The sequence below is a fragment of the Pelodiscus sinensis genome, chromosome 4, assembly GCF_052426305.1.
Source record: "Pelodiscus sinensis isolate ZL-2025 chromosome 4, ASM5242630v1, whole genome shotgun sequence".
Taxonomy (NCBI): Eukaryota; Metazoa; Chordata; order Testudines; family Trionychidae; genus Pelodiscus; species Pelodiscus sinensis.
Window position 1 is genome coordinate 27,937,748 of NC_143055.1, and position 18,800 is coordinate 27,956,547.

Sequence of the window (18,800 nt, forward strand, 5' to 3'; positions counted from 1 at the left end):
TTTCATGACCATATACTCAACCAATAATTTCTAATTTATATATTTATTTATGTTTTATGAAGTTACTCAGAAAAAAGTTTTAAATTATAAATGTGTGCATCCAAATAAAAATATTCAGACACTTACATTCCCAGTGTTTATGTCAGCTTCTGAATCCACCCCTAAAGAATAAAAGAGTAGATTCAGAAAAAGAAATCACTGTTAACGTTATTTTCCGTGAAGATCTCACATAGTACTTACTATTCTGTACTGCTTCAAGAGGGTATTTACGAGGCCTTCCTCTTTTCCGCTTAACTATTACAGTTTGATTTTCCTTAAAGAAACAAAAGGGTGTTAGTTACCATAACATACAAGTTTACATTAGTGCAGGTATTTAAACAGTGGGTATATTAAGAATGACCACACTATCATGTTGTCATAACTTTAAGTGAAATCTAAGGCCTTTTCTAGTACAAAATAGCTTTCCAAAGACAGAGATCAGCCTTTCAGACAATGAAAATAAGATTTTTATTAAAAGACATATGTCTTGAATAAGAATTGCTGCAGATGCAACTTAAAACACTAGTTGGAGCCTACATATTTCAAGGTTTTGGTAAAGAATACAATATTTTATCTCTTGGCTTGAATCTAGTCCATGTTGTAAACGACAGATTATCAAATGATTACTGTATGGTAGCCTCTGTGAAATGTTAGTGGTTCTCAGACTAATTTTTAATGGACCAATGACCAAACTACTAAAACCACCACCGCAGCTGGCACCTCACTGCTCCATGAGAAAAAACAAAGATTGAGGACTTGAGCCAAAGCTCATTCAAGATAAAAGATGGTCTTTCCTCCGCTTTCAGTGGGCTCTGAATGAATGAAGGAAACCTACTTCTCTCTCAGCTTTAGGATATGTCTACATTACAGTTGAGAGTGTGGACGGAGCTAGTGTAGATATACACATGCTAGCTATAGTCTAGCTATCTCACTAAAAGAAAAAGAGGATGCAGTGCAGGCTTTAGTGCAAGCTTCACAAGACCACTTGACATTTCTAGGTACATACTTGCTAATGCACCCCACGGTGCGCTGCAGTTTCCTCACTCCTTTTACCAAGTTAGCTAGAGTACTGTCATATCAAGACAAGCTGCAATTCACACCTCCAGCTGCTATGCACCTATTCTATGAGCTAGAGATGGGTTATCGAGCTTGTCTATGCATACTTCACTATTATGAGAGCTAGTACAAATATAAACAGTTGTCTTGCTGCTACTGCAGCTACACTACTATTTATACTCACATTAGCTCTTTAGGCTAGTACAAATGTGTACACCTGACCTTGAAATCACACCACTAGCTCATAATATAGGGAGTTTTAGAGACACTTCTTCCCATTTTGGGTTTTGATAAAATAGAAGTGTGGTAGAGTAAATTTGCACTGTGCTGTGCTTTGGTAGTGACTGCAGTCTCTAGGACAGTCAATCAATGCACCTTTCACACACACAGTAAATTAGCTTAAATTTCTATACTTTGCAGACAAAAATATTCTTATTTTTGTAGCACTATTTTTCACACCTCTCTGTAAGGTTAAGTTGTAGCCTTAATTAATAAATTCAACTGTACATCTCTCTGAAGGGGAAAAGCAAACATTTAAATATTTCTGAAAAATGCCTAAAATAACTTTTCCATATATCAATATAATCAAGATTTTGTACTCTGATACAGTGCTACAAATAGAGTCTTTTATACCATTGGAAAAGGACAGTTCTTGGCTTTTAACATTAAAAAGCAACAATTACTGAGATTTACAGTTTTGAAGAGTCATGAGATATGACTTGTCCAGAATTTACTTCTGTGTATATTTCATGCCAGTGTAGTTTGGAGGAAGAAATTCAACCTTAGTGAGGCTGGGGTCTGGGAGGATAAATGTTGTGCCAGGTTATGGTTTAAAAACAACAGCAACAACAACAACAGTGCCTGTTTTGCCTTTTGGGAGTAGTAATATGGGCAGAGATGGATTAATTGGGAGGAATGCAAGTGAAGTGGTCAAAGTTGCTTATTAAATGCAATTTGTTAGACATACAGCACCAGCATTTACCATGTTTTTAGATTACTTTCTTTAAAGAAAACCCTCAAGTCAACTTCTCTGCTGAACTTTTTTTTATTCTGGCTGTTGACAGTACTATGTGTGGCTTATAGTCTGGAACAGACATTATAGTGTGGCTATTTAATTAGTAGCTTTACAACGTTCCAGGTGTTCAAATCATTGCTGTCTATTATGGCTGTGGTTAAATCAATATTTTATTTTTATTGTTGCAGTGAGGAAAATATAGGACAATATAATTTTGTCAATGCTAAAATTTCAAATGGCAATGAATTAAATGGATAAAAGACTACTTGCCTCTACAGAACTTAAATTAGTCTCCAGATTCTGCTTTGCTTTTTCACAAGTCTCTTGCTCGCTGATGAACTCATCTGCACAAAATACAAAGACACAATTTCGCTGCATATCTTTGGTTTAGAAATATAACAAAAATATTGACCACCGTCTGTATTGTCTCAAAATTAGATTGTAAGCTGGGGGAATGGGTCTATAAATTAAACTTCAATAAAAATATTAATATCTTATAGTATTTGTTTTACAATTTTTGTTGTTTAGGCTTCATTAGACCACTGTGAGTTACTGTTCTGGATTTTGGATTTTAAAGTAATGGAATTAAAATTTGAGAGTGTGACCCATAACAAGAACTCCAAAGTCAAGGCATTTATTGATAGTATTATTAATTTCCTCTCCACATCTACAAACCAGAAAGGTAGGGAGGTGAGCCAGATAGGTGGTTAACTGCAAAACAAACTCAGATTTGTCAGCAGGTTTGTTGGTATATAGCAGTGGTCTCCAACCTTTACACACCCAAGATCACTTTTTAAGTCTCAGAACAGGCGAAGATCTACTGCCCCGCCCCTTCCTTGAAGCCCCGCCTACATTACATGAGGAAATCTAATGTAAATGTACTGTGCAGGTGCGCAGTTCAGAGAGGGCTCAAGAGCTACTCTTAGAGCCCCTGATATCTACCGGTAGATCGTGATCTACTGGTTGGTGACCATGGGTATAGAGAGTTGAAGCCACTAAATACAGGCAGTCCCCGGGTTACGTGGATCCGACTTCTGTCGGATCCCTACTTAAAAACAGGGTGAGGGAACCCCGAACTAGCTGTGCCCCGCCCCCCCACCAGCAGACCACCGAGACACGCCACGGCGAGAAAAGCAGACCAGGGAGCCGCGAAGCAAAGCCGCGTCTCCCTGGTCTGCTGGGGGGGGGGGGCAGCAGAAACAGGGGGGAGGGCAGCCGCAGAAACGGCGGGGGGGCGGGCAGCCGCTGGTCCCAGGCGTCCAGATTCAGCCAATGGTGAAACTGATCAGCGGCTGATTCCAGGAAGCCTGGGGCAAAGCAGTTCTGCCTCGGGTTTCCCGTAGTCAGCCGCTGGTCAGTTTCAGCAGCGGCTGAATCGGACACGCCTGGGGTACAATATGTACCAGTTCCGACTTACATACATCAGGACGCCTGGGGCAGAGCAGCTGGGGTGCTGCCGGGTTGGTCCAGTAGCGCCGAGGAGCGGTGCTGCGGGACCAACCCAGCTGCATCCCAGCTGCTCTGCCCTAGGCGTCCCCAAGATCAGCTGGGGTGTTGCCAGGTTGGTCCCGCTGCGCCAAGGGTCGGCGCTATCAGACCAACCCAGCAGCGCCCCAGCTGCTCTGCCCCAGGCGTGTCCGATTCAGCCGCTGCTGGTCAGTTTCAACAGCGGCTGAATCTGGACACCTGGGACAGAGCAGCTGGGGCGCTGCCGGGTTGGTCCCCGCAGCACAGCACCTCGGTGCTGCAGGGACCAACCTGGCAGCACCCCAGCTGCTCTACCTCAGGTGTCCCCAAGTCAGCTGCTGCTGAAACTGATCAGCGGCTGATTCCAGGAAGCCTGGGGCAAAGCAGCTCTGCCTCGGGCTTCCTGTAGTCAGCCGCTGGTCAGTTTCAGCAGCGGCTGAATCGGGGACACCTGGGGTACAATATGTACCAGTTCCGACTTACATACAAATTCAACTTAAGAACAAACCTACAGTCCCTATCTTGTACTTAACCTGGGGACTGCCTGTAGCTCAGTCCCATGTTGGCATATAGATACTATGCTGAGGAAGGTAGAGGAGGACAAAGCCAACATTAATTCATAGGACATTCTCTCATTCTTTTCTTTTAGTACAATGTACAAGAGGGATATTAACTAGCAATTAATTCACTAGTCAAGTGGTCGATGGAATTTCCATCGACTAGTCGATAAGCACTTCCGCATTCTGCCTTTGAAATGTACAAGAGCTCCAGTGGGGGCTCTTGTACATTTCAAAGTTGGTACGCCGTGTTGAGCGCAAGGCCAGCAGGAAGTCCCGCTGACTCCGGGCTCCATGCTGCACTTCCTCTTTGAAATGCACAAGAGCCCCTGCTGGGGACTCTTGTACATTTCAAAGCTGGCACGCTGCACGGAGCCCAGGGTCAAGCTGGCGAGTCCCCAGCTGATCCTGGGCTCCACCTGGCATTTCAAAGCAGCAGCACCACTTGAAGTCCAGGATCAGCTGGGGATTCCCCAGCTGACCTTGGGCTCCATGCGGTGCTCCTGCTTTTAAGTACCCTCCTCTTCACCCCCTCCCTTGCTGCCTCTATTTGATAGAGGCAGCAAGTGTGTGGGGGAGAGCAACTCGTCAACTATCCTGTCAACTATCCAATAAGCATTTGCTTATCAGCTAGTCGACTAGTTCTTTTCATCCCTAATGTGCGAAATTAACTAATAGGGCTAAGTCATCTATAGTCAATGCAATTTATACACTTTGTTCCTACAGGCAGATGTACTAGAAAGACGAGTTCCTTTATGGGAGAGCAGATTGTGGTTCTATCAAGGAAAGGCAGCTTTAATTTATGGCCAGAGCAACACAGAGCCTCTCTGGTGAAGTATCCTAACCCTCCCACTTCTCTGACAAACTACCCATTTTCTGAATCTAGATCATGCAGTGGAGCAGAAGCAATGGCTGGCTTACATTCCTGTGCTCCTCTTTGTGTTTGGCTTCTGAAACTCCCAATGTGTTTTTCAATGGCTATTACACTGAGCGTTTTCATAGACAAACATTATTAATGAAAATAAGCAAATATTTGATTATGACATAAGGATTCTCATTTTGTTATTTCAGTGTAAAAAATTAACACTATGTGCAGCTTCAGTAAATTATCTTGAATTTATAGTTTCATTACCTTTTTCTTCCACAGCACTTGAAAGAAGTGTGCGTTTCCTAATGATTTCTTTGGATACCTCAGGTATGTCTCCAGAGGTCACTTCCTTAATTTTTTTGGGGGGGAAAAAAAAGATCATCTTATTATAACTGTAAGGTCACTGCCAGCTACTCTGAAAAAATATGAATGTAGAATACTATTTTTATGGCTATACTGTGCACTCTTCATTTTTTCCTTACCAAGGCAGAGCATCAGTTCAATACCGGTGCCAAGTAGTGAGGCAATTTGGTTACAGAATTATTCAGACACTCATTTTCCCATCAGATGGGAGGGTATACAGTACTGTCTATTAGATTACACTAATTTCACAGTAAACAGGTATTATTCAGCTGTGTTTGTGATGTTTCTTGATGATGAAAAACAACTTCAGGGTTCTCCATAGTCATACATGCAAGGGAGACAGGAGCCCATTCCCATTAAAACTCAAAAGCAGGAGACTGGGGCAACCAATGGAAAATGGGATGCTGGAAGGAGAGTTTAGAAAGGGTGTTTTCTTCAGGGGGAGAAGTTGAGAGAGGCCAGACTGAGTGGGACTGAAGAAAAGGTTAGCTCAACCTGGGAGAGTTGATGTGTAGGAGGAAAATTTTAGGGCACTCTGAGCCTACAGTAGCTTTCACCAAGTTGTCCTTCTCCAATCACTCCATAATTCTGCCCCAATCTTCTTTCAAACTTTATATCCTCCTCATTTTCAGCACTTACCCAATTTCTGTCTCTGCTCCCCATTCTAAATCACCACCCTTTTTGTTGCTCCCTTTTGGTATTTCCCCATTCTGCCCCATCCTCCTCATTTCTTCATGTCTCTGCCCTCAATATATAGCAATTCCAGATACCCATGCTGGCAGGGCACCAAGTGAGCAGAGAGAGTGGAAGCAGAATCTCTGGTAACAAAGAAGCTTGCTATCGTCGAGAGGGATCTGGTTCTGTATGCTTGCTGCCAAGTTAGCTGTACAAAATTCTACTGCAGGCAGATTATAGTAAAATGAAGGAAAATGCAAAGAGCTGCAAAATATGTGAATATCATATATGATGTGCGACACTTAGCCTCAATTCTGGAAGAGCTCAAAATTGAGGCTTGGCCAATTTGAATCTTTTCACTCTAACATTTATTAGTTAAAATATTATTGTAAGAAATTGTATTTACGTCAGTTATGAAAATCATCCCCAAATCAATCTCCACAAAAATCAAAACATTATCTACATCAGATGCCAAAATTCTCTCAATATCTTTTTGATAACAATGAAATGGATACCTTGGTATCTTTTATTCTGGAGCACTGACTTGGTTTGTTTCCTTTTCTCAAATCCTGAGTAATTGTCCGATCATCTGCAAAACAGTTTAAATGTTTAACTAAAATGCTCCTGTCTATGCCTCTGATGGCCTGATTCTCTTCTCATAAATACCTGTTTTGCATCAATGTAATTCCACTGCTTTCAGCCAAGCTGTCCCTGATTTACAACAAAATCAAACCCCCTTTTTCTCTTTGAATGAACAAATTCATGAAACAATGAAGAGACTGTTTTATATTAGAGTTTTAAAAAAATATAACTACCAGCCTCAATTTCATAACTCTGACACTAAATTAAACATGGGCCTCAACTGCACAACAACTAGATTAAACAGTAATACTACTTTACATGCTATATGTTTGCATTCAATATATTTGTTTAATCATTTTGACGGACTCATTTGTTCTCTGAAGCAACAGAAGAAACTAAGTCAACAAGAGAGGAAGACAATTTCCATTAACCCAATATCATACACATACATTTACTCTTCTAATGTCATTAATTTGTACTGTATATGAAATAAATTATGGTTAGGTGATTCAGTATTATCCTCTTTTTGTAGAACTCTTCAGTGATAATTGATGCAGGACTTACTCAATATTACCCAGGCCAGATCAGAGTTGTATCAATATTCCCATATAAATTCTGGCAGTAGTTGCTCTCACTGAACAGGTGAAACATCTGGGGGAATGTGTGAAGACTGGAGCTTCTTTTCCCTCTCTTTCCCCCCTACTTCACCTTCCAGATCAAGTCCTAATGGAGAAAGCTGTGGGGCTTGAACTGGGGAAAAAAGTGGTACTCTCCTAAGCTTTACTATCAAGCTAAGCTCCACTTACTTCAGATGCCAAAATGAGACAGCAACTCATTGTTTAATTATCAACATTGGTAAAGAATCTATGGAGATGAATAGGCATGATGCACATCTCTGTCATAGTAACTGTTTTTGACTCTATGCAAATTCATGCAAACAGCACTGCATGGATCATGTGCATGTTTTCAAAGATATCTTTTTCAGCCATAAGGGATATTAACTTATTTGTTGAAATGAAAAAGAGATATGCTGGAGAAGAAGGCACTCTCAAAAACAAACCCTACAGTATACTCCCATTTATTTGAAATCCTATTACCAACCCCTGTATTGAGGAAGACAAGCCCCCAGCTACAAGGGATGCTACCTGCTGATGAATGATTTCTGCAGCAGCATAGGAAGCCCTCTGTAGCCCTGTTGTCACAGCAGTGAGTGGAACCATGATAAAGGAGCTGCAGGAGGCTCTCTGTATTGCCACAGGACACAGCCATCCAATTACTGTAGATGCAATATGCATGGGTAGAATATGGTCTCGGCTGGGCAGAACAAACTTCTGGCCAGGGTCTCTGCTTCTGCGAGAGATCAGGTGTCTTTAATTTGCCTGTGCTACTCCCTAATCAGACAGTTCAACAGTGATCCATGTAAGGTACTCCCACAAATTTCTGGGAACCAAAACAACCTTTTAAGGTAGAGATGAAGAATGGAAATCAAACCTGAGACTTTTGCATGGCTGTGCAGAGCACTATCATAAAATTACTGGACTGGCTCACGAGCCACAGTTACGTACATAAATTTGAACACACAAGAATAAAAAAAACCTTCAAGATTTATGAAGAAATACATGAGCGTGCTGCAATTTTGTCAGCTACCTGATTCACCCTCATGATCAGGCGATTGTTTTTTTCCCATTCCTGGCATGCTGCTTACTTTTTCCCGATGAGGTATTTCTATCTGTAATTAAAAAGTGGGAATAAGTAAGATTTAACACATGAGAGAACAGAAGAGACTATCCTGTCCTCAGGCACTGGTATTTTAAAAGTACTTATATGTGTGCCATTTTCACTTTGCATTTAGAAGGCTGGGTCAGGAAACCATTTTACTTCAAGACCTTGGGTTATATATGTTCTGCTTCAGTCTGTAATGGCTGAATAGAATAAGCACACCTACCTCTTGATCTTTTATTTTAATCTGTACTTTTTCTGCTTCTATCATGTCCAGGGTATTTGAAGTTTCCTGCGCTGAAGCACAAAAGTATAACTATATAAATGATCAAGTTGTAGTATACACTTCACAAGCTGGTTATAAAACACATAGAAAAGTGAGGAGTAAGTGTACTTCTGAAGAGCGTTTAAGCACTGCATGTGACATTTTACATGGAACTGGACTGCACAGAGCAGAATATTTAAATCTCCATTCTGAAGTTAATTCTGTGATTGAGTTCCCTCAGTCCAATTCCCAGTGGACACAGCACATATGCTGTCAGTCCCAGGAAACAGGTCTAGTGACTGGGCACAGAGACGGAACTATCCTGCTAGCAGTGATCCCTCCAAATCAGGATTCTAAGGCATGGTAAAGAAGCTTTTACTGCTGCTACATTTACTATACTTATTCTGTGAATAAACAGAAGACTTCCCTCTGAAGGGATGTCAGAGAGGTGCCTTTTTATGATCACTAACATTCACACACAAGAATTAAAGGGTACATTCAGACTTATTTTTGTCTGTATATTCTAGCAGTAAGGGAAATCTAGGAGGCAAGGTAAGGTTCCCCCCCTCCCCCATGTTCGGTCTTCTTTCACCTACATGTTCTTCTCCTGTATTTTTCAAAAAAGCAAGATTAATTTTCATGTAAAGATTAATTTATATGACAAAAAGGCATGTTTGGCCTTAGCCTGACTACAAATTAACAGGAAAAACTTAAACAACAACAAATAGTCTGGTAGCACTTCAGATGTCCGGTCATCTGAAGAAGTGGGCTGTTCCCACAAAAACTCATACCACCATCTATATGTTTTGTTAGTCTTTAAAGTGCTACCAGACTATTTGTTGTTTAAGTTTTTCCTATTATAGACTAACTTGTCTACCCCTCTGAAACTTACAAATTAATAGTTGCATAATACTCTTCTGTGAGGTTTATTTTCTTTCCCATTATAGGCTGCCATGGTACCTCTCAAGGGATGGGAAGTTTAATTTCTCTGTAATTTTTAAGTTTAATTTTTCTGTTTGGTCAACAAATTTATATTTCAACTTTGATTTAAAATAATGTGTGTCAAAATTTTAAAATGTGAAGAAAAAAGTTATTTCAAAAGGAAACATGTTTGCTCCAGAAAAGCTGTCCATTTTTTTTCTTTGAAAGGAAATGTTGGCAAAGTTGATGCATTTTTAATTTTTCACAAAACTATATCTTCCAACCAAAAATGGTTCTATCAGTATTTTTCTAACCAGCTCTTGTTTACTGCACATGTAAGATTATACTTATTTACCTGTTTCTTTACTTGTGGTCACTGAAGGTTTAGATTTTCTTTCTTTGCAGCTACCCTCATCAACTCTGTGTGTGTCAGAGTTTTCCACCTAGACATAAAATTGCAAAGTTAGTTAATTTTATACTTATTTTTATTCATGAAAGTTATGAAGACTGAAAGAAGAAAGTCTTCCCCAGTTGCTACTTTCAAAGTATAATATGTATTAGAAGGAAAGAATTAGATGAGCATAAGTTTGTTCTTAGTAGGAATGTTAAATATCAGTTAACTGAATAGTTGGGATAACCTCATTAATTCTTACCGGTTACTCGACTAGTCTATAGTCCCCTCTCGAGGAGTCCCCTGCCACTCAGTGCTGCTGCCTCTGCATCAGAGGCAACAATGCGGAGTTCCAGGCAGGAGCTGGTCTGCGAGGGGAGCCAGTTTAAAAACCAGCTCCCAGACCTGGAGTGAGCCGGGCTGCCTACCTGGCTCCTAATACACTTTAAATACAGAGCCGCAGTGAGGGGAGATCCTGGACCGGACGCAAGCCAGGATTGAGCTGGGCAGTAGGAGGGGAAATGCATGTAGTCTACAGCATTAACCTATAAGCTTTTGCTTATTGGTTAATGAACTACACTATTACATCCCCAGTTCTTAGAGCTCTAATAACAATACTGCCGTAGAACAGTAACATGATGGAAGACCAGTCTAGCTTTGTTATAACTATTAGTATTTCCAGAATTTCTACTTATATTTTAATGAGCTTTTCCTTAAGCTTCAATTAAACATATTTTATATCAGGGGTAGAGAACCTCAGGCCCAGGGGTCGGATGTGGCCCTCGGGTTGCCTGGATCCGGCCCCCGAGACTCAGGGCCCCCCCCTCATTGGGGAGCCTGCGCCAGTGTTCCACCCTCCTGTCAACCTACCACAGAGCTGGAGCACACAATCTACTAGGCTCAGATCCCCTAGGCTCTGGCGTGCAAGGAGAATGTGGGGAATGTCTTTCTCCTCAGTTGAGGGCCATGCTTCTCATTTGTGAGTGGCTCCCAACTGATTTTTCAATGGGTTAGCAGCCCCCGATCCAAAAAAAAGGTTCCTCACTCCTGTTTTATATGCTCTGAAAAGGATACCATATGATGAACTACATACTAATCTGTATTAATAGGACAGCAGAAAGCTATGCAAAGATGCTAAGTTTATAAATAGAAGTTTTAACAGGACCATAAATGCTGTAAATTACCATCATAATACAGAACTGATTCTTTCTGTAAGAATTATTCCTTCTCTAGTAATAGCTCAGACAAGTAAATGCTTAGTGATCCTAAAACTTTTAAGTTCATATATGACAGATTTGTTATATGTTATTAAATTACTTTGTCATCGGGATTAGCAGTTTTAAAGTATATTTTACAGCTGCAATATTTTCAAATATAGCCCATTATATTTATTAACCTACAAATCTTTGTATGATTATAAGATAGGGGGCTTCCTGATAATACTCTCTCAAATTTCAATTATCCCAATTTTTCCTCTCTATACCTCCCACTAAGACGACTTAATGAAGCTTCTCGTTTCAGTCTGCCAACCATGACCTTGAAATAGCCAGACTGTTGCAGAATAACGTAACAAAACCTCTTTCCTGCAAAGCTCAATGTGCTTGCATCCTTAATGTTCTCCATATCTCTCAGGTTGAGAGCACAGGTTCAGCAATAAGAACCAAGCTCTGTACTCTATTCACAATTATGCAGCAAATTACAAAATAGCAATTATGCATCCATTTGCAAAACTGAATTATCTCATTATACATAGATCTTGCATATACTAGAAATAATATTTCCCTTTAGATTGTGAGATGTAGTGTTGTTGCAGCTATGCTGGTTCCAGAATATTAGAGACAAGATGAAGGCAATTGAACTGCTGTTGAAGTTGGTCCAACATCTACCCTATTTCTTTAATCGTCCTTCAGAGACTACTCAGTGTAAATCCAAAACATAAAACAAAGTAATATAACAAGATCTTACATCGAGAGAGTCTTTCTTCAAAGCAGCATTCTTCAGTGGCAAATCTGTTAAGATGAAACAAAATCCTGACTTTATGGAAAATCAACAAGCTTAGCAGAAACTTTGTTTCATCTCATAAGGTATTCAAAAAGGTTCCAGAGTAGTGAAGTTAATGCACCGTCTAATGCAATGGGGGTTTTTAACATGAAATATATGATTTTGATTTTTGAAGGGTAATTTAAAACCATTAGCATTTAGTGTCTACAGATAATTTAGATATTCATGGGTGACATCCTGGTTTGTACCAGTGAAATCAGTTTGAAATCAGTAGGTATAATAATATTTACTTCAATGGGATCAGGATTTCACATATATTTAAACTCACAAAGCTAGATGATGGGATAGTACATAAACACATGCTCAGCAGGCGAACCTAAGCTCACGTGATTGCAGTAATAAGATCTAAGTATTTCACTTTTCTAGCATACTAATGAAAGAAAGGAATAGTTTAGCACTCAGAACACAAGAGTAGAAGCAAGAAGGCTTGAATTCTAATTCTGGATCTAGTAAAACTCATTTTGTGCTTTTGTACAAGTCACTCTCCCTGCTTCCTGACAGAGAACTACAGGAGCTGCTGGGATCTTGACCACTTTTGAAAGTTTGGCATTTTGTACAGATGTGCAAATGAGAGCTGAAATCTTTCTGAAAGTCGTTACCATCAGCAAATGATGAGCACTTTTAAAAATCTGGTCCCTGAGGCACCGACTTCATATATTCATTTTGAAAGGTTTCGAACAAATAAAGACATTCCAAGCAATTTATGTTTTCTATTCTACATTTAGGATATGGAATCCAGTATATTTTAAATGATCTCTACTGGTAATATTGTTACTCTGTTTAAAAGTATTTCACATATTCATACCTTTTACTGTTTCATCCTTTGGTTACAAAATGGTATCTTTCAATTTTTAGAAGCACTATCAATTGAAAGTTAGACCCTAGCCACTCAAACAGCAATGATGTGTTTACATTCCTTGGAATCTTGGACTACTAAATTACTGTGTCTGCTGTTCATGCTCAACAGTGACAGAATACACATTTGTCTTTTAAACAACTTCCTTTTACGTATGTTGAACTATACCAAACACTGCAAAGAGATTATTTAAAAAAAATCTCTACCCAGAACAACAAAGCAATAAAATCTTGAATGTGTGTCATATTTAACATGATTTACACAACAAAGGGATTCTTTTGTGAAATATTTTACATTATGAAATATTACTTTATCCAGTTCAGTCCACACGTTTTAAATTAAGTATTACATGTCTGGAACACTGAGCAACTAAGTGCTTTGAAGTGCACGTTAAAAAAGTAAGGCAATCTCAAAGGAAAATGAGTGTGGTACCCTGAGACCAGTATAAAACAAAGGAAGGAAGGTCCATTCTCTGAAGATCATTCCCTGCAGCCAATATTCAAGGTTTAAACATCTTTTGTGTAAATGCATATTTGAGCAGTGCCTATCTCCTTACATGCATTTATGATGCAAAAGTGTTGACACCTCTATAGCTGCCTGTGTAACTATGATTCCCTGAAGAATAAATCTGCAATTATATTAATACTTAATGCCATGTCAGCAGGAATGTGCAGATCCTGAACCTAACAGGTTTACTAAAAATTTAATCATTCCACGACTGGCAGTCATGCAATGTACACAGTAACCTTGCCATCTAAGGCACTGGTTTTCAAACTATGGGTTGTGACCTAGTACTGGGTTGTGGAATGTCAGGCACTGGGTTTTGCTGCTATAGGGAGATCAGGTGATCAATGAGGGGGGAGGGAGGAGAGGGGATGCTAAGGCAGGCTACCTGCCTGTCCTGGCACAGCAGACTGCGCTGCGCCCCAGAAGCATCCTAGGTTGGAGGGGGAGTGAAGAGAGCATGGAGCTCTGTGTACTACCCCTGCCCCAAGCACTAGCTCTACAATCCCACTGGCTGGCAACCAGATCATGCTGCTTGCCGCTTCTGAGTGCAGCATGGTCTGCGGTGCCAGAAGAGGCTGAAAGCCTGCCTTCACACCCTCAATGTACCGCTGACTGGGAACCACTCAAGTTAAATCCCTCCTGCCCCAGCCCTGACCTCCCCACACCCCAAAACTTTCATCCACAGCCCACCCCGGAGTCCACACTAGAATCACAGAATACTAGAACTGAAAGGGATCGCGAGAGATCATCAAGTCCAGTCCTCTGCCCTCACTGCAGGACCAAGCACCATCTAGATGATCTCTAGTAGATGTCTGTCTAACCTGCTCTTAAATATCTCCAGTGACGGAGATTCCACAGCCTCCTTGGGCAATTTATTCCAGCATTTTACTACCCTGACACTTAGGAAGTTTTCCTAATGTCCAACCTAAACCTTCCTTGCTGCAATTTAAGCCCATTTCTTCTTGTCCTATCACCGGAAGTAAGAAAGAACAATTTTTCTCCCTTCTCCTTGTAACACTAAGGATGTCAATGTGTAGATGAATAAACGATTAACCGATAAACTCACGTTTGAGCTTATCAGTTAATCTTGTCAACTACACAACCTCCCTCCCCACTGCCTCTGTATCAGGAACAGCAAGGGAGAGAGGGGGAAGAACAGGAGCCAGTGCCTGAGAGGAGCTGGCTTAAAAGCCAGTTCCCCATGAGCACTGAATCCGCCTGCTCCCTTTCCCTCCCCCTGCGCTGATGCCTCTGATACAGAGACAGCAGTACAGAGGATGAAGGGGGCAGGTGGGAGCTGCAGGCAGCTAGCAGGTTCTCTGCGCATGCTGGCTCCATGGACCCGCCTCCTACAGAGGCTGGGATGGGGGGGGGGGGGGGGGAGAAGAGGCAAGAGGCAAGAACCAGTGCTGTGGGAAGCTGGCTTAAAAGCTGGTTCCCTCCAGCACCAGCTTCATGGTGCTGCCTCTCATCCCACTGCTGCCTCTATCAACAGCAACAGTGAGGTGTGTGTGGGGGGGAGGGGGGCATGAGAGGCCACAGCAAAGAAGCCTCTGTCTGCAGTGGCCTGTGATTGTTACAGAGACTGCTGCCGGGGAGCAGATTACATCCGCGGGGAGCTCAGATCCCCACCACGGACCGGGGCTCCTACCATCCCACACTACTGGCTCTGTTTCAGAGGCAGTAATGCAGGAAGCTGATTTTTAAACTGGCTCCCTTTATAGACTGGCTCTTGCCTGCCATCATGCACTACTGCCTCTGACAGACACAGCAGCGTGGGGTGGCAGGGGGTTCCCTGGAAGTTGAGTTGAGAAATAAGTCATAAAAAATAATATACTCAAGAAAGGACCTTGATTCCTAATTTCCTCCTAACCCTTGTAATGAGCTTGAAGGAAGCAGTCTTCTGTCCTATGAAGAGTCTCACTGACGGACGGAATCCACACGTGTGTAGTGGGTATGCCCCAGTAGAGTTCATGGCAGGACTGGGATCCTTACACTGACACCTGTTAATAATTATGGCTACTTTTATTTTGTTTTTGAGGAAAGGCTTTTTTTTTTTTTTTTTTTTTTTTTGAGGTGATGGAAGAACACAAATAGAAGCAGAAATAATTCCACTACACATGTAAAGTTAGCTGAGGACTTATTAGAGGCCCTGCCAGGTTACTCAACACGATAGAAACGGGTAAATATTAAACTATCTACCTTTATTTAGAACTGACCTAAAACCCATTCAGTGTTCTCTCCAGGAAATTCCATCCATGAGCAGAGTAAGTTTTGTCTTGTGCACCAATACTGAACATGTGCACGCTTGTTTGGATGTGTGCCACTAACCTGAGAAAATACAATTTCCCCCTCACACAACTAATAAAAAGTCTTCAAACTATAACAAATAAGCATGAACTTGCTATCTTCAGGCTAGCTGAAAAAAAAAATCAATCTTCCCCTGAAGCCAGTACTAACAAGACACTGTGATTCAGCCATAAGAGAAATTGCAATCACCAAAACCATCTCTGCCAAGGCCTTGTTAAAACACTAAACCTGAATAGTGACAAAATTAAGAGAACATTAAGCCCTAGTCTACACTAGGGAGTTATTTCAAAATAATCAGAGTCCATACTACCAAGCCCAGTAATTTTGAAATAATGAACTGATTATTTCAAAATCTGTACTCCTGATTTCCTCAGGGACTAACACTTATTTCAAAATAGTTATTTCCAAGTAGCATTAGTGTGGTTGCTCCACTGCTGCTATTTTGAAATAACTACTCCACAGAGTAATTCAAAGTTGAGGTAGTGCGCCCATAATAATGACACCTGCCTCAGACTAATTTTGAGGCTCCTCCATAGTGGGGACATGCTACTATGATTTTGTTATTTTGGGAGTTATTATTTCAAATTTAGTTATTACAAAATAATTTCCTAGTGTAGACATACCCTTAAAGTACGTAATCTGATTACAATTAGAAATCTTTCATAGAAGCAAACAAGGGGATGAAAATGAGATAGAAACTTCCTTTGAGATTAATGTCTCAAACTATTAACAGTAGCATCTGTGATGCCTGTGAAGATTTATGAAGCAAATATGTAGTGTATTACTAATGCACGTTGATGCTCTGATTTAACCTGTTAGAAAGGTTATTTCCATTCAGTGCTGTCTCATAGGATAAGACACTTCTGCCATGTTACAATATCATGTGCCCAACCCAACATTTATTCTTTCGAAATTGAAAAGTGTGACTCACGGCTGCCCATTAAATGATATAGCAATAGTCACCCAAGGCTCAGCTCCCCGCCCCCATTCCCGCAACTCTCCAATTAATATGCACCCACAGGTTCTCATTAACTTCTCCTCTTGGGGATCTATTTTATTAAACCATTCCACTTCCATAATACAAGCAAATTTTCTTGGTCCTTCCCAGTTCAAATCATTCCTCACTTGGTCAGTAAGATTCTTTGCATCTCTTTTCCCAACCAAATAATGCAGGTTCTTCTGGTCATCCTTTTAGGGCCTATGCCTAAATTCTGAAAAGACTCCCTAGCTTGCTATTATGGACGTAATACATTTAACTGGTTATATGTTTAGCTGGTTGACCAATTAAAGCAGGGTGGAGTGGCCCCTCCCTTGCTCGTTGTATACGAGTTGTAGTGGCCCCCTGTCATGAATAAGGGCTGCTCTGGCTGGCCAGAGGAGCCCTTACCTATGGTGCATGGGAGCCAGGCCTGCCATGGACAAGGGCTGCTGGCCAGCTGGAGCAGCCCCTGCCTGTGGTGGGCCCCCCGGAGCTGGAGTAGCACCTTACCTGCAGCAGGTGAGAAGCTGCTCCAGCCCTTACAGGTTAACCATTCACATCCTTATTTGCCACAATCCTTGCTCTACTTCCAGAGCCTTCTTGCTTCTTACATGTTTTTTCCAATAAGTGAACAGGTAAGATTATGCAGGCTAGCTTACAGGAGGTGATGCTATATCATGTGACCCATGATCACCTAAACTCAGCACAGGCCAGAGCTAGGGGTCTTCAATCACCTTTACACTTAAAAAAAACCCAAAAAACCAGTTTCCCTGGTATTATTTCTAAAACAATGTATATCAAAATGATGACAATGTAGTTTTAGGATGACAAATGTTTCTGACTTATTATTATTATTATTATTATTATAATAATAATAGATGGAAGGGCTTCAAGTGGGTTTCAGTGGCCTTTGATTCAAGCCCTCTATGCATTGTCTCAGTTAAAACATTTCATCTGTGTAAGAACTAGTAGAGATTACTCAAACTCAGAATATGAAAATATAAACTGCTGTCATCATAAAAATGCACAGTTACATAAATAAGGGCAGAAATGAACATTTTTATCATCTAGTTAGTTCAGCTGAAGAACATACATTATAGAATTGCACTGAATGAATTTTAGTTTGAAGTAGAGCATATATCTTTTAAATTAAGATTGAGTGATTTTTCTAAAAGTTGCCTAAGATGGAGACTCCACCATAATCCCCAATAAATTGCTCCAATGGCTAATTATTCTAAACGTTAAAAATGTATACCTTATTTTTAGTCTGAATTTATATAGCTTCAACTTCCAAACACTGAATATTATTTTTTTGTCTGCTAGATGAAAGGGCTCATTATTAAGTTTTTGTTCCCAGTGTAGGTATCAGACTGTAACCACGTCCCCCCCATAAACTTCATTTTGTTAAATTAAACACAGTTTATCATTTGTAAGGCAAGTTTTCTAATCCTTTACTCATTATCCTGGCTCTTTTCTAAATCCTCTCCTATTAGTCAATATCCCTTCTTGAATTGTGGACCTGAGAATTGGACAAAGTATTTCAGTAGTGATTGCATCAGTGCCAAACTAAGAGAAGTACTAAATCACCACAAAATAAATCTACCTTTTAGATACTCTGTATGGGACTCCTCATGTGGTTCTTCCCTCATTGGATTTCTAGACTTCTGTGGGTAAAAAAAAAAATACAAAGGAAACAAAATACTTCAGGTATATGGGAAGGGGTGAGGGGAAGTCTTGCATTCAAAATAACAGGTATCATATTGCCTTATTGCAGCAATGTCAAGAGATCTTTGAATTACAAGATTTTGAACTGATTTTCAATCTAATACTGATATAGCATGTTAGTTAATAATGAGGATTAGCGGTATTATATCACTCAAAAGCACAGTACCATTACTTCTACTTAACTGCTAAATCTGCTGCAGAAACAATGGATTATCATAATTTAGAGATCTCAAGAGAAATCACTTGAGCTCCAGACACAGTTTCTAGGGATTATTCTCTCTAAGTGAAAATCTCTGAAAGTACTTTAGTGTACACCACTAATCTAAATTTATCCCAAACTATAAATTCTTCTAAATAGCTATCACCAGAGTATATAGCTGTTGTGACAGTAAAAATATCTTCCTTAAACTAAGTCAATTTTTCTAGTTTCAAGAGAAATCCAGG

General features: G+C 40.5%; 1 protein-coding gene across 3 annotated transcripts in view; it reads right to left on the bottom strand.

The window, feature by feature from the left end:
- The window catches only part of BOD1L1 (biorientation of chromosomes in cell division 1 like 1), a 60,968-nt gene that overhangs the window by 10,076 nt on the left and 32,092 nt on the right, over positions 1-18,800 (bottom strand). For all 3 annotated transcript variants that reach the window (XM_075930721.2, XM_075930719.2, XM_075930722.2), the window contains exons 12-21: positions 18,235-18,295; positions 11,884-11,927; positions 9,883-9,970; positions 8,568-8,638; positions 8,270-8,351; positions 6,556-6,629; positions 5,267-5,351; positions 2,381-2,454; positions 241-313; positions 127-161 (exon numbers count right to left, since the gene is read on the bottom strand). In XM_075930721.2, the coding sequence (XP_075786836.2) occupies positions 127-161; positions 241-313; positions 2,381-2,454; positions 5,267-5,351; positions 6,556-6,629; positions 8,270-8,351; positions 8,568-8,638; positions 9,883-9,970; positions 11,884-11,927; positions 18,235-18,295 (687 nt within the window). The remainder of the gene's footprint in view (positions 1-126; positions 162-240; positions 314-2,380; positions 2,455-5,266; positions 5,352-6,555; positions 6,630-8,269; positions 8,352-8,567; positions 8,639-9,882; positions 9,971-11,883; positions 11,928-18,234; positions 18,296-18,800) is intronic.